Source organism: Spodoptera frugiperda, chromosome 8 (genome assembly GCF_023101765.2).
Source record: "Spodoptera frugiperda isolate SF20-4 chromosome 8, AGI-APGP_CSIRO_Sfru_2.0, whole genome shotgun sequence".
Taxonomy (NCBI): domain Eukaryota; kingdom Metazoa; phylum Arthropoda; class Insecta; order Lepidoptera; family Noctuidae; genus Spodoptera; species Spodoptera frugiperda.
In genome coordinates this window covers 2,875,354-2,891,558 of record NC_064219.1, presented here as the reverse complement: position 1 = coordinate 2,891,558, position 16,205 = coordinate 2,875,354, and the positions used below count along the sequence as shown (strand labels likewise).

General features: G+C 37.1%; 2 protein-coding genes and 1 long non-coding RNA gene across 5 annotated transcripts; 2 read left to right on the top strand and 1 right to left on the bottom strand.

The window, feature by feature from the left end:
- Nucleotides 1–564: 564 nt before the first annotated feature.
- Nucleotides 565–1,076, bottom strand: LOC126910922 (uncharacterized). Of its 3 annotated transcripts, none has more exons than XR_007705514.1 (3): nt 818–1,076; nt 642–784; nt 565–609 (listed from the first exon to the last, which is right to left on the bottom strand). It is a non-coding gene; the product is annotated as an uncharacterized LOC126910922 (long non-coding RNA). The 3 variants fall into 3 exon arrangements; XR_007705515.1 differs by having other exon boundaries at nt 653–784; XR_007705516.1 differs by having other exon boundaries at nt 697–784.
- A 963-nt stretch (nt 1,077–2,039) lies between these two features.
- Nucleotides 2,040–6,026, top strand: LOC118275602 (odorant receptor Or1-like). The gene is made up of 8 exons (XM_050695272.1): nt 2,040–2,386; nt 2,567–2,701; nt 3,334–3,502; nt 3,860–3,966; nt 4,304–4,403; nt 4,895–4,999; nt 5,458–5,613; nt 5,933–6,026. Exons 1-8 carry the CDS (start codon nt 2,052–2,054, stop codon nt 5,981–5,983), a joined length of 1,158 nt encoding a protein of 385 aa, XP_050551229.1. The 5' UTR covers nt 2,040–2,051; the 3' UTR covers nt 5,984–6,026.
- A 1,067-nt stretch (nt 6,027–7,093) lies between these two features.
- Nucleotides 7,094–10,372, top strand: LOC118275364 (odorant receptor 46a-like). Its single transcript, XM_035593285.2, has 8 exons — nt 7,094–7,434; nt 7,742–7,879; nt 8,153–8,321; nt 8,638–8,747; nt 9,010–9,109; nt 9,438–9,542; nt 9,820–9,975; nt 10,141–10,372. Exons 1-8 carry the CDS (start codon nt 7,094–7,096, stop codon nt 10,195–10,197), a joined length of 1,176 nt encoding a protein of 391 aa, XP_035449178.1. The 3' UTR covers nt 10,198–10,372.
- The last annotated feature ends 5,833 nt before the right edge of the window (nt 10,373–16,205 follow it).

Sequence of the window (16,205 nt, the reverse complement as noted above, 5' to 3'; positions counted from 1 at the left end):
GTTTGGGTTAGGTGTGGGTTAGGTTTGGGTTAGGTTTGGGTTAGGTTTGGGTTAGGTTTGGGTTAGGTTTGGGTTAGGTTTGGGTCAGGTTAGGTTTGGGTTAGGTTAGGTTAGGTTTAGGTTAGATTTGGGTTAGGTTTGGGTTAGGTTTGGGTTGGGTTAGGTTTGGGTTAGGTTTGGGTTAGGTTTGGGTTAGGTTTGGGTTAGGTTTGGGTTAGGTTTGGGTTAGGTTTGGGTTAGGTTTGGGTTAGGTTTGGGTTAGGTTTGGGTTAGGTTTGGGTTAGGTTTGGGTTAGGTTTGGGTTAGGTTTGGGTTAGGTTTGGGTTAGGTTTGGGTTAGGTTTGGGTTAGGTTTGGGTTTGGGTTAGGTTTGGGTTAGGTTAGGTTTGGGTTAGGTTTGGGTTAGGTTAGGTTTGGGTTGGGTTGGGTTGGGTTAGGTTTGAGTTAGTTTTAGCCAAAAAGTAGTTTGCTTTTAACCCACACCTAACCTAACCCAAACCTCACCTAACCTAACCCAAACCTCACCTAACCTAACCCAAACCTCACCTAACCTAACCCAAACCTCACCTAACCTAACCCAAACCTAACCTAACCCAAACCTAACCCAAACCTAACCCAACCCAAACCTAACCCAACCCAAACCTAACCCAAACCTAACCCAAACCTAACCCAAACCTAACCCAAACCTAACCCAAACCTAACCCAAACCTAACCCAAACCTAACCCAAACCTAACCCAAACCTAACCCAAACCCAACCCAAACCTAACCCAAACCTAACCCAAACCTAACCCAAGCCTAACCCAAACCTAACCCAAACCTAACCCAAACCTAACCCAAACCTAACCCAAACCTAACCCAAACCTAACCCAAACCTAACCCAAACCTAACCCAAACCTAACCCAAACCTAACCCAAACCTAACCCAAACCTAACCCAAACCTAACCCAAACCTAACCCAAACCTAACCCAAACCTAACCCAAACCTAACCCAAACCTAACCCAAACCTAACCCAAACCTAACCCAAACCTAACCCAAACCTAACCCAAACCTAACCCAAACCTAACCCAAACCTAACCCAAACCTTACTCAAACCTAACCCCTCGGGTAGACAGAGAAGGCGGATTTAAACCCTGTTCTTTTAAAAATTTACCAGTTTATTTCTATCAATGCTTTGTCTTGGTGTGATACAGAAATTGACTCCAAACTACTTTGCTCCATTCGCTACTAGACCAACCAGGTAGACCACTTAGTTAATTTACATTTATTGACTCAGATTGGTCTATTATACGCAATACAAACAAAGGATTTAATGCGATGTTACTCTATAATTTTCTTGTTATTACACATTTAGCATTTATTGACATAATAGAGGCTTATTAGAAAATGTAACAACATTGAGTGAAACTGCTTTAGAGGATGTTTGCAGAAATATTTGAGGAGGTAAAAGTGTGCAAAATGCGCGCTTTTTATTTCTATGTGTAATAGGATGGCGTTTGGCCACCATCTCGCCTGGTGGTAACCGATGATGTGGCCGACGATGGAACACATCTACCATTTTTGTAAGCTTTTTCAAATTGTAGCATTGACGTCTATAGATTCTAATCTCAGTCAGTTATATTATGAGTCCCATACTAAGAGTGTCGAGCCCACTGAAATATATTGCGTAGAAAACGTATTAAAAAATCGTCCAAAGTTACTACGCCTACTTTACCGGATAGGTAAATATCGTAGACAAACTCTCATGACCATTTGCTCGACAATCGCACAAGCAGTTACTGCACTATTATTTATTAAGGTAATAAGTCACTACGATTTATTATCGATAAATAAACGAAATAATCACCCTGTGTTTTATTAGGACGCAAAACATGCCAAATTGTCTTCTGACTATATCATTACCAGCCCATCATATTGATACAATAATTGGCCCGCCATTACTCGCTTGTTTACAATAATTACCTCATTTATGAAATGGACAAACATAACAGATTTTGTATCAATCGCAGTAAATTAATTTAAGTCTTTAGCCGTTTCGAAACAGGTCGGCCATAATGGTTTCCTCAGAAGACCTTTTTCTGAATAGAGCCAAGTTTGTTATGAAATATTTAGGAGTTTGGGTTTTACCGGAAAATGCGTCTTGTTTCCTTAAAGCTTACAGAGGCTTCATGATGACTTTGCAATACTTGTTTTTAATTTTTCAAATGATTTATATCGTCCAAGTGTGGGGAGATTTGGACGCAGTTTCGCAAGCGTCCTATTTGCTGTTCACACAGGCTTGTCTTTGTTTGAAAGTGACTGTTTTTCAAATAAATATGCCTATGTTGAAGGAGTTGTTGCGGTTAATGGATGCTGAGGTTTTTAAGCCTGAGAATGATGTTCATGAAAAGTAGGTAACCAGATAGATGCTAATAGCCGGAGTGCAAACATTTTGCTAATTTCTTTGGACGTATTTTTAAATTACTGAGATCTACAGACGATTAGAAGTTCGATACAATGCTTTTTCTCTCTTACGTTTGGTATTATTCCAGCTATATATAAGATTATTTATCAAATGTGTTCAATCCAGGTTGTTGGAATTGCAGGCTGCCCGAATAAAAAGACTGCTCTTAGCTTTCATGGTGAGCTCACAAATAACTTGCGGCATGTGGGCCCTAAAACCATTGTTTGACGATGCTGACAGGAAGTTTCCTTTCGATATGTGGTAAGTGATTTTATCATCATTCATCGGCCGAAAGACATGCACTGCTGAATAAATACCTCCCCTTTAGTCCTAAAAGGAATTCTCAAGAAATAAAAACAGAGTTTTGGAAATGAAACACATTTAACAGTCGTCAGGACTGTCATCTGAGGTGAATAGACCAAATTAGGTCCAGGAGGATATTTTAAAGCGGATGATATATGTATGTAGTTTGATATAACTATGACGGCAAGACGTTAAGCGTGGAAGAGCCATTCTTCAGCACGAAAGGACCGGCTCGACTGGAGTGATACCAAGGCCTCACAGTAAACCAACGTCAAACAATGGTTGCGTTGTGTATCGTTGTATAAGTAAGGTTACTGGAGGCCCAATTACCCCACATCCCAATCATCCCAATCCTCCAACAACCCTTAAATTCCTAACCCCTAAAAGGCCGACAATGCACTTGTAACGCCTCTGGTGTTTCGGGTGTCTATGGGCGGCGGCAATTGCTTACCATCAGGTAATCCGTCAGCTCGTTTACCGGCTTATACCATAAAAAAAGACTACAAGAACATTATTTTCTTGTACCTGGTATTCTTTTTAACTTGTGTAAACTAAATAAAAGTCTAATTTGATGCTACTGTTGTTACCAGGATGCCAGTAAGCCCAGAAGATGCTATGCAGTACTACATCGGGTATGCCTTCCAGCTGGGAACGATCTGCATCAGTGCCTACATGTACTTCGGAGTCGACAGCGTCACATTCTCTTCAGTCATCTTCGGATGCGCCCAGATAGATATTATCAAAGAAAAACTTATGAGTGTAGGTTTACCAATAATACTATAAGGGTTAGGCAGAGGTGCACATTACGGCACGTAATTCCGTTATACAATGTACAGTGTACACCATTTTTTTACCATTTGTGTTATAAGTCCCATGCAATAGGCGGGTAAGCCTATTGCCATAATATACTGGGCATAATTCCAACCGAAAAAAGCGTAGTAATACTTTGCCCGACCCGGGAATCGAAACCGAGACCCCTTGTCAACTCGATCAACGAGGCAGACTCAAGCAACGAGAGTGTGGGCTTATTTTCCCTTATTTGTGTGTCTATTCTATAAGTAGTTAGTTAGTCAAATATATGTAACCACATAAGCTACTAATTTAAAATCGTTGTAGATAACTTCTATAAAAGAAAAACGAGGTACTAAGGAAGTGGATGAGGCCCTAGCTGACAACTACAATAAGCTGGTCGATTGTATCAAACACCATCAAGCGATTGTCACGTAAGTTTTCCATTAGTTCTATTTCACAGACTGTTACCATATCAAAACTAGGTATGGGTACCGACGTAAAGACCTATATTCCTATATCTACACATGAAATTCTGCCGGCCAGCTTTACTGCTCTAAATGTGATCGGATTTTTAAAACTAAGTTCGGTCTGGCTAGTCATATGCCCACGAAAGGTAATAGCTTACCTATGTAAGGTCGCCGTTACTAAAATCGGTAAGGAAGACTGTGTGATGTGTACCGAAAGAAATCATTGTTTTTCCTATTAGGTAGTCATTATCTGGCCAGTATCTGGTACCTAACCTTAGTAAAAAAATATTAATATTTTCAGATTTACTGAGCTCGTGGAAAACGCTTACCATCCATATCTGTTATTCCAACTTATTGGCAGCGTTGGAATCATTTGCATGTCTGCGTTAAGGATTTTGGTTGTAAGTCATCCGTATTACAGATTGGTAATATTGAACAACATAAAACAGATATGTTCCTACTTATAGCCCGGAGGGAAGCGAAAGTAATCGATAGGTACAAGGCTCATAATAACTGGTAGATATTAGGTAGCTATAGTTGCGTCATTTCGTGCCACTATTATCTAGACTAGACATTATGAAACAAATGCATGATTGCGTGACAAATTCTAGAAACACGAATCGTATGTAGGTGAGGCCGTGAGGCACAAAGAAAGAAGTATGCATACGATCTGCACTCGTAACATTCGCCAATAGATTTCACACAGGCTAGTCATCACTGTAGATTATCTATCTATTCCAATCCTAACAAATAACTTGCAATAGTGTGGTGATACCTTAAGTGTTTGACTGCCAATAGAAAACTGTTGAAGGCAAATCCTCCGCTAACGTCGGTCACCGGTGACAACCACGGCGTTCAATGTGTTAAACATGTCATGTTTTTTTCACTTTAGGTGGATTGGCGGAGCATGCAGTTCTTCTCTATTCTGACGTACCTATTTGTGATGATCAGCCAACTCTTCGTCTGCTGCTGGTGTGGCCACGAGCTTACTGCTACGGTGCGTATATGGGGTGACTATTAATTAAGTTAAGGATATTTAAACACGTGATTGTACAAATCAAACAAAATTTCATTAGCACGCGCGTGTACCTATACTCTATAGTTCCATAATACCTACTAGTCTTCCGATAATCCGGACGCGGGCGCCTCGCTGCAAACAGCTGACCATGCAAAAGCACGCGCGCGCGACATTTTGTTGTTTTGTTATAAAAATAAGAGCAATGCAAAAAAGGTTTCTTTGGGAAAGTTATTTGTAATCATGAGTACAATCACGTGTTTAAATATCCTTCACTAATTACCAGTCATACAAACCATATAAACTTAAATATTTTACAATCACGTGTTTAAATATTCTTCACTAATTACCAGTCACCTTATATAAACTTAAACATTTTGTAAGGACTTTTGTTCCTTTTCTATGGTCTCTAAAAGTTTCTAACAATCAATATATTTCAGAGTGAAGACCTGCACCGAGTGTTGTACAAATGCTACTGGTATGAACAGGACGTCAAGTTTAAGAGGGAGCTCTGTTTCGCCATGATGCGCATCAGCCGACCTCTCGTCCTCCGCGCTGGACACTACATAATCTTGTCGCGACAAACTTTTGTTGCTGTTAGTATATTTAATACACATACTTTACAGTTTATATTATACCTAGTTTTTTTCCAGATAACAAGAAGATTGGTAGTTTCCAGAGACATAGAACTGATGGCGTGGTGGCAAGGCAACCGGCTGTCGCGTGACATGTAGCGGGTTCGATTTCCGCACGCAGCAACTATTTTTGTGATCCAAAAATTGTTGTTTCGGGACACGGGAGAAAATTCTAGTGTGGGGCAACGTTTTTAATAATAAAATCAAGAAAATATGGAAAATTACAGGACAAAGCGAAATGTAGGGAATACAATATTTTTTAATTTAATTTTTGTTACAGATCCTTCGTATGTCCTACTCTTACTTCGCCGTTTTGAATCAAACGCACTAAGTAAAGCTTCGTAGTAATTACTCACAGCATTCTAACAATATTCTTGGAGAATTGCCTAAATACAAGCAAATACAGACAAATATTGCACGGAAAATTGTCTTTTATTTTGCCTTCTAGAATTAGAAAATAAACTTTCAGTACCTAATAGATTACCTACGGTACATTCACATCTGTCAAGTGCGCCGCTCCTGTGCCCTTAGTACGAGTTTTCGACGCTCTGATTGGTTGGTCCATTCCAGCCGGCCAATCAGAGCACCGAACACGTTCTTGTTTCAATTTCGTTCAACGTAAAACAAACTCATACTAAGGGCAGGCAGATGTGGCCGGACCATTAGATGCACTTAGGTACAAAGTAATTTTTGTTTTATGTGAACCGAATCTAAAGAACAGCTGTTAAAATGTGTCAATTATTTTAATTATCACCTATCTACAACAAAAGTTGGTGTTAATGAAGAAGTTTGTAATTGCCTTTATTTTCTATGCAATTGCATAGATAGTAGGTATGTAGGGGTAAAGCGTAAGTATAGATGCTGTTTTTATACTATAGCAACTCAATGAACAGATAGTTAAAGAAGAAAGAGAATGAAATTACAGCAGTCCGAATGATAGACATTAGAGGTTTTCCATAATTCAATGAATAAGAGCATACATGCGGTGTTACGGGTATCCACGGCGCTGATCGCTTACCATCAGGTGATCCGTCTGCTCGTTTGCCTCCTATTCCATAAAACAGGCACACAACATCGAAAGAAGTCCTCCACAGCGATCTTGAGTTCCTCGCTTTAAATATTTTCCTGATTACCGTACTTATCTACGCCATTGAGTTCGGTACCGTTCTACAGAACCACAAATAAAGCCTTGGGCTAATAATGATTGCCTCCTTCAAACTAAACCAATTAGCGAGCAGTCTGCAAATTATCACACATCAAAGTTCAGGTAAACAGCTATTAAAACTTTTCAAATTTCAACGTTTAAAGACTTTAAACGTTTAACAGTTCTTGGTAAAAGATAGAAAGTATATAAAAGACAAACAAAAGGTGTCATTTTGTTCTATTAATTCATATAGAGCCTAATTTCTTTCCTTTATGCCTCATACTTTAGGTATACAATATGGAAGTAGAAAAGAACACGACCCTTTTCCTAGGACGACCGAAAAATATCCTAACAGCCCACGGAGTCTGGCCTCACCCAAACAACTACATAATTTTGCGCAAACTTTACATGTTATTTGTAATGTGGACCCAATACTCATTCCTCCTTTTCGAAATAATTTACATTGTCAACGTTTGGGGCGACATTGACGAGGTCTCCGAAGCCTCATATCTGCTGTTCACGCAAGCATCCTTGTGTTACAAGTCCACCACTTTCATGATCAACAAAAAAAGCTTATTGGAGCTCCTAGACATTATGGATAGTGACATCTTTAAGCCCAAATCTGCTGAACATGAGAAGTAAGTAAACGGTTTTACTGAAAGTTATTTGATAATGACAAAAACATAAACATCCCTAAATATTATCAATAGTCATCATCAGCTAGAAGATATCCACTGTTGAACAAAACACTGCAACTGTTTCGAGCAAAGCACTGTTCTTTGCCGAATTTACAAATTTCGGATTTTGTCGCCGGCGCTCGATAAGCAACTCTGAATCATTCTAAAAGTTTTTCCTAAATAAATTGGGGATGAATTATGCAAATTGATCTTCAAATTGGATTAAATTTCTTATGAGTTATAAAGGTATTTTCCTCACCTTCACCAGAATTTTGGCAGCTCAAGCTCTGAAGATAAAGCGGCTGTGTTTGTTCTTCTTGACGAGTGCCACCACGACTTGCACGTTGTGGGCAATGATACCTCTGTTCGATGACGCCAGCAAACGATCTTTCCCCTTTAGGATCTGGTGAGGCTTGAAACTTGTCATTATTACTATAAAATTGAGCGCAAAATATTTTCTGGTAATCCAATTTTAACACATTGAACGCCATGGTGGTTACCGACGTTAGCGGAGGATTTGCCTACAACAATTTTCTATTGGTAGTTAAAGACTTAATCAGAAGATTCTATGCTGTATTTGAGACCAAAATGCATGCCATTTGTGATCTATTTATTTTTTATTATTTTCCTCTCTTCTAGAGAAATAGGCAATCATAAAACTGTATGTAATTTTGTTCAGGATGCCAGTAACACCGTTGAAGTCACCAGACTATGAGCTCGGCTACTTGTACCAGATGGTCAGCATCTACATCAGCGCCTTCCTCTTCATATCAGTGGACAGTGTCGCCGTGTGTATGATCATGTTCGGTTGTGCAGAGCTCGAGATTATCATGGATAAGATTCAAAAGGTGGGTCTCAAATAAAATTGGGAGAACCTTGATAGGACAGGATGTTGCTCAAATTCCTATCTACCTTTCAATACTCAATTCTTTCCTATGGCATCGAGCATTTCATTATTATTGAAACAAAGAGATTCTTTTTTTAATAGAAGCACTCTTTCAGATTGTTGGTATGTATATATGAGGACCATATGACTATAATATTTTCTCCACAATTTTTCCAATCAAATCCATTTTTCCAATCAAAGTTTTTAATTTTGATATTATTTTCCTGTAGCTTCGAATCTCTCATGTGTATCCTTTGTAACTGCAGTTTGTTTTTCAGATCCAAAGCATATTCGATACAGATCAGTCAAATGAGGATCGAAAGAAGTTGATCAAAATGAATAACGAACTTCTGGACGAATGTGTCAAGCAGCATCAGACGGTTGAAAGGTAATACAGAACAAGAAGGTACCTGGTCTATAATATCTTCTGATTTATTTGGTTGCGTGACCTAAGTCATTCATGTCCCCACGACGCGCGGTTCTTCAGTTTTCCGGTGTTTTCGTTGTTGTATCTACTGTAGATCCTGGCTTACAGGAGTTGCAGCGATTTTGGGAGGATGTGGCGGGTATGTCCCATTAAAAAAACGTAGGTAGCTGAACCGGAAAACTTAATCTTTCTATTTTATTTTGTAAATACTGCCTTTTTACAGACTAATACAACTTTGTGAAGATACGTATCATGCGAATATCTTCTTTCAACTAAGCGGTACCGTTGCAATTATCTGCAACATTGGATTGAGGATTTCTATTGTAAGTTACACAACTATAGATTTCTTTTAGCTGTATCCTTGGTATGAGTTTGTTTTACGTTGAACGAATACGACACGAGAGCGCGGTCGGCGCTCTGATTGGCTGGTGCGTGCGAACCACCCAAACGCGCTCTCGTTTCCATATCATTAAACCTAAAACAAAATCGTACTCTCTGATTTAAAATTTAAGAATACGTTACAGCGTTTTCAGAAGATTCCATTATTGTAAAAGTCATCTCATAGGTATTATCTCTCTTTGTTTCATCCGGTTTGAATTATTAACACCGTTTTATCAGAAACCAGGCGTTCAAATAATGTCATGGTTTTAGGTAGAAAAGAACAGTGTGCAGTTCTTCTCAATGCTGAACTACATGGTCACGATGCTGTCTCAGCTGTTCCTGTACTGCTGGTGTGGGCACGAGCTTACAATAAGGGTAACCAATACTGAATCACTCATCTAGAATGTTCTTCGAATTTGGAAGTCAGCTTGAGAGTCCAGATTGACTTCAAGAGTTGGGTTGGAGCTAGTGCGGGCTTCATTTTCTTTGAACTTGTGACTTTGGAAATGTACTAGTGATCAAAATTTAGTGTTGCCTATGCTTTTTCAACCACAGACGTGTAGAAAAAGTGTATTTTGATGACAAGTATGACTTGATTTGTCAGTCCTAGACGAGGCTTGTAACTAACGTTGCTACTTACGTTGTTTTTCAGAGTGAAAATCTCCGCGAATGGTTGTACCAATGTCCATGGTACGAGCAGGACACCAAGTTCAGGCGATCTCTGTTCATTGCCATGGAACGTATGAAGAAACCAATCATTTTCAAAGCGGGACACTACATATCGCTGTCTCGACCTACTTTTATAGCGGTTTGTATTAACTTCCTCGATTTTCAACCTTTTTGTTTTGGAAATAGTGTTGAAAATCTAATAAAGTACCAGTGGGTGGGTTGCTGCAAACGTTTTATTCTATTTTAAAAGTAAGGTACTTATATTTCACCATAAAAGTGTGTATTCCTATTTTTTTCCTTTCAGATTCTACGCTGTTCATACTCATACTTCGCAGTCCTGAACAGGGTGAACACAGAGTAAAAATAAAACTTCAAAATTCACAAATTATTATTATTTATTTATAAACCGTGTAGGTATCACATATGCTTAGTGTAACATTCACGACAGTTTAGGCGAAAGTGTGCTTAATTATGAAAAATATTATCTTTTTTTTTCTCGTAACATTCAACGATACTTCCTAAAACCTTATTTAGGACACCCTGTGATACTTCAATACGATTTATTTTTATAATCTGTGGCATCAAGATTCAAGACTCCATTACCATCGCCAGCGAATAAATAAAAAAGAAAAACAGGGCACAGATAAAAAATAAATCGTACCAAAATATCACAGTGTGCACAGGCTTAAAAAACATTTTTGATTTTTAGTCAAATTGATAAATTCGTGCGCTTAAATTAAAATAACAAGTAGCATAAAGGCGAAGATGTAAAACAATTAATTACAACCACATTTTAGAATTTTTATTCGCAATAAATAGGAGATTACGGCCTATTTATATAGGAACGATAAACTTAATAAAATTACAAAGGTACCATTCACTTGAAGACTCATACTACATAAATTGTACGTATATTTAAAGAAAGCTCAACCTTATAACATTATCTTAAACATAGCTAACTAAAATACAACAAACGCCAAACAATTATAGAAAAATATCATTTCTTTATAAATAGGCCTTGGTTAATAGAAGTACATAATTTGACTAAATTCCGTAGCATACCGATTTTCTTTAGAGCGATTTCGCACGTAGCAAGCTGCGTAGCCGCGTAGGCGAGTGTAGACGACTACGAGCTACGAGACGTAGGCGCAGCGTAGCACATGCGTCTACGCAGAATAAACGCTCTTTGCATACTTTAATAAAAGTGTGAACCGTACATTTCTTTCATTTGAATCCCTTATCTTTTAAAACAATCACATCAAACCGACTTAAGAAATAATTTGGAAATATATTTTAGTTATATTGTAACAATCAGTCGCTTGTCATTACTTATTTGTTACAAAGCTCATTTGTTTGAAATAACCATTTTTGTGACTGTCTTTCACAGCACAACAAGTCTTAAGGGGGAAAATATAAAAGTTATTACAATTTTATTCTTATTCTTAATTTGTTTTTAGCCAAAATTAACAAGTACATATTAATAAATAAATAGATATTCAACCTTGTAGTTTTGCAATAAGGTAGAAAATCGTTTGTACATAAAGGAAAAAAAATACAGTATTGAGTTTTTTGCCATGAAAGACAGTCCCAGTTAATTCGTAACAATAATAGTGTGCATGAAACAATAGGTAAGGCAATGGGCTCTAGTATATTATCCATATCACAGCGAGGTAGAGCACAATCATACAAAATATTGAAGGATTTCCACTGGTTATGTGAATGAAGGTTTATTGCGCTAGAGGCAGTAGTGTACTTTTGAGTAATATCTTAGTTCCCACTAAATTTGCGAAAAATTCAGACGCGGTAATCATCACTGTTTCTATTTAATTTAGTATCTTTATCATTTTCATGTATTTATATGTAATTTATGAATTTAATTTCCTAAAATAAAGGATATTATTATTATTCATTAATTTTTTGCTCAAAATCAAACAAATATTTTGACTTATTTCACTGAAAATTAATCCATCCTTTCTTTGTATTTTAACCTATGCCTATCTAGCGCTCTAGTAATTTATATTTTAAAAGGAAAGCGTTCATGTTTCATAAGATTTGAATTATTTTGTATTCTGTATAAATGTGCGTGCTGGCAAGTAATAACAAACATACAGGCCGTTAGACAAAAAAAGAAATACATTAAAATTGAATTTGAAAAAGGAATTATAGAAACAGATGAAAAAATCACTTGTGTTCTCTTTCTAATACATACATAAGAAAGAGTAAAAAAAGTGGTGTTTTTATTATAAAAGAATGTCTGTATGTTTGTAATTACTTGTTAATGTATAAAAAAGGTATTGTTTGGCTTAATATCGCGTTTAAGCTTTGGTTCAGCTAAATCATAGCTGGATTCATAAATATGGAAAGGCCGCATTAGCTGTGACAGTGTAGCATGCGATTTGAATAAGGTATTTTAGGAATGCAGGATAAGTAGCAAAATATCATTTCCCTTGTTTTTTTACTGGCAACACAGTCAAATGTTGCCTTCAAATAACCTTTTTAATTAACAATTTTGTTCCATTTATTTCGTTTTAAGTACCTAATAACTTTTCAAAAATTCAAACTTCACGTTATTAACGAAAACGTAACGTAACGAAACGTTAACGGATTACACAAAAATCCAATAAAAAACGTTACGCGTAAAAACATGGGAAAAACATTTAAAAAATCCGACCACAACCGAAATATATGTGAAACGAGTAAATCGAAAAAAGTTCACAACTACATCTTCTTTACACACTTGCCTTTAAAAAAGTTAAATTTATTTTTTTTATGAATAGAAAAGTTCGGGATTAAAAGTACGACATACACTATAATATTTGACTGCACAGTTGGCGCGGTGGCTAGGCAACTGGCGGCCGTGCAACGTGTTGCGGGTTCGATTCCCGCACGGAACAACTCTTTGTGTGATCCACAGATTGTTGTTCAGAGTCTGGATGTCATGTGTATGTGAAATTGTATGTTTGTAAACGCACCCGACGACATTGGAGAAAATCCTAACGTGGGGCAAAGTTTTTATAAAAAAATAAATATTTAGGTAAATTCAACCTTACACCATTAACCATACGGTTGCTTTTTGTCAATATTCGATGAAGCAAAAAATATGGGTACCTATGTCATTCATATGTGGAACGCTATGAATAAAAACTCCTTTGACGCCACATTTAATTTGATAAGCAAGTGCTTACTATTTCGGTTCTCACTATAGTGTATGTCGGACTTCTTGATATTAGGAATTATTCTATCTAAATGCCGCTTCCATCCACTGAAATGTTGATTCGCAACCATTTTTCATTTTCTAGAAAGGGGTGTGGGTTTGAAACCTACCAACGGTAAGTACCAATGTGACTTTTTCTGAGTTATATGTACTTTCTAAGATTGAACATCAGTGATAATCGGTGAAGGAAAACATCGTGAGGAAACCTGGGCTTATAATTTTTTATTAGAAGTTTAAAATCGCCAACCCTCAATGAGCAAGCGTGGTAAGTAATGCTCAAACCTTCTCCATGCGAGAACAAGCCTTTGGTCTACACTTTGGAACGAGCAAATACATAGCTCACAGAGGACGGGCCGACAGACCGACATTTTGTTTTTTATATTGTCATTTGCCTTGAAGTTCATAAGGCTTTGTATTTAAAAGTAGTAGCCACTTATAAGCTGTTGATGTGATATGTACTTAATACACAGACATTATTATATACCAACATTTCAGTGGACATAAAGCGAGTGAAGCTAAACCAATAGTTTCTAGTTAACACTAGAACTTGCAACACTAAGTACAAAGGGCTTATCTACAAAGCCAGGCTGTGGCGTGATTCTGAACTCTATTACAGACACTTAACGTTCAAATTTCCCCGGATATGTATACGGCTGTTGCCGACTCCTCCTACTTGATATGCTTCCTTTTATTTCTAAAGTAAGCAAGCAAACATACTTCTATAACAAGGTTTATATGTAAAAAGATATTGAGGATAATTATTGTTATTACAAACGGAATAACTATGACATATTTGCCACTTAAACAAGAATCATCATGTATTATAGTTTTGGCACGTGTATAAAATTTTAAATTGAACGACATAGTTTGTTAACGGGAAAAGAAGTTTGTAAAGACCGCAAAAGCCATAATAGTGAGCATATGCATATGCAAGAAACGAAGCAACGTCACGCCTTTTATCCCCGAAGGGGTAAACAGAGGTGCATATTACAGCAAGAAATGCCGCTGTACAATGTACACCCACTTTTCACCATTTGTGTTATAAGTTCCATGTAATAGGAAGTAAGTCTATGGCCATATATTGCACACAATTCCAGACTCCGTGCTACTACTGAAATTTTTTCGAAAAACTGAAATAGGCTCAGTAAATCCGAGACCTCTTGTCCGGCAGTCGTACTTACGACCACTCGACCAACAAGGCAGTATCTATACTCCAAGTCTACGCATCTATTCCCAAAAAACTTCAATAACGTACCTCAAAAGTTCAGAATCACCCCACAACGGTTTAGCAAACGTATCGGGAACTACATTACGTTTAACTACAAACTAGTTATTTTAAAATAGACGCTACAATAACCGCACTAACCACTATATCGCTGTCTTTTTAGGAAAACTGTTATTGTTCACTATCGTTATTACAAAAACTATTTAACTTTTGGCTAAATCCATTACCGGAGTTATTGATCTATTTTACAACTTTCAATGACTATCGAACACATGTCTGTATTGTGTGAAACGACGTAATTCAGATTCACAAGTTTCGTTATAAATGTACCATAAACTTGAGACTTACCCTTAGTATGAGTTTGCTTTACGTAGAATGAAAACGAAACGAGAGCGTTTAGCACTCTAATTGGCCGGCCTGAATAAACCAACCAATCAGAGCAGCGAACGCGTTCTTGTAACGTAAAATAAACTCGTACCAAGCCCTCTGGTAACTGAGAACTGGTAGATGGATCACGAAAAGATGATTTCCGAAATTCTTATGGGAAACGATTCTCATGTTAAACAGGATTCAATGTCATATTATGCAAGTAAAACTTTTCAAAGACAGTCTTCGATATGCATTTAAAGTTGTATAATAGATAAAAGGGAGTTACGGTAGATACCATCAAGTAATCCGTCTGCTTGTAAACCCTAAAACATAAAAAAATCTTAATTATCTCTCTACAGAGGGTTCAATTTGTCTACCCGTAGCTGACAACGCTCACTATCTATAGATACTTCATTTATTTTATGTGTCAATATAGCCAGTAAATAACCAAACCATGAGTTCTTTTCCTATTGAAAAACTAATAACTCTTTTGAATGAGACATTCAGTTACAAACATATTCCCCTACTACCGTAACTCCCAAACGTATACTTGGCCAGTAAAACCTCATTACTGAAGTCTTGGAAGATACTCGTTATTTAAATACTAAAGCGTATAGTACAAATATAAGATACACTACATGTTTCCACATTTATCTTGCGAAGCAGAACCATTGGGACACAAACCACAGATAAAATAGAATTCTCAAACAGCTGTCATTATGCCGCCATGACACTTTAAATGTTATTTCAATGTGACTGTTAGGTATATTTTGAGACAGTACCCTTAGTACAGTATGCTTTACGATAAACGAAAACGAATCGAGAACGCGTTCGACGCTCTAATTGGCTGTCACGTATGAACCCACCAATCCGAGCGTGGACGCGCTCGTTTCATTTTCATTCAACGTAAAGCAGAGGTATAGCTGTCATTATGCCGCCATGACACTTTAAATGTCATTTCAATTTGACTGTTAGGTATATTTTGAGAGAGTGATTAATATTAGTTTTGCCACGAATCAGGCATAAACTCTATTCAACAAACAAATTGGGTTTAGAATTGATCCCACTTTATTAATACTTTTGGAACTGTCAAAAACTTCATATTACTTTATCAGATGTTAGATCAAGTCATTTTACAACGTAACTAATTGGCAACACTCATAACTTGGTAACTGGAATAATGACAAACATCGAATAGGAGTATCGATTTTGTTTGAGAATCTTTAATCTCATTTTATTTAACCACACATAAACATACAAAAGTGTGATTATACTCGTTTATACATTCCAATACAAGTCCCGATGGCTCTCAGCAACCAACTCCTGCGCATCTCTAAATGGCACTACGTAACTACAAATTACATACAATATGCATGGTCCTGTGATTGATAATTTTAATTTCCCATTAAACAACTTTCAATCCAAGATATAGACAATTTTAACAAACTATTTTATGAAAATATATCATTTTAGTACTCAAAATCATCGTTACCGTTACATTACACAATATTTTGAGCAAATGATTCTAATTCTTTTGCTAAATGGAAGTGTAGGCTACCCG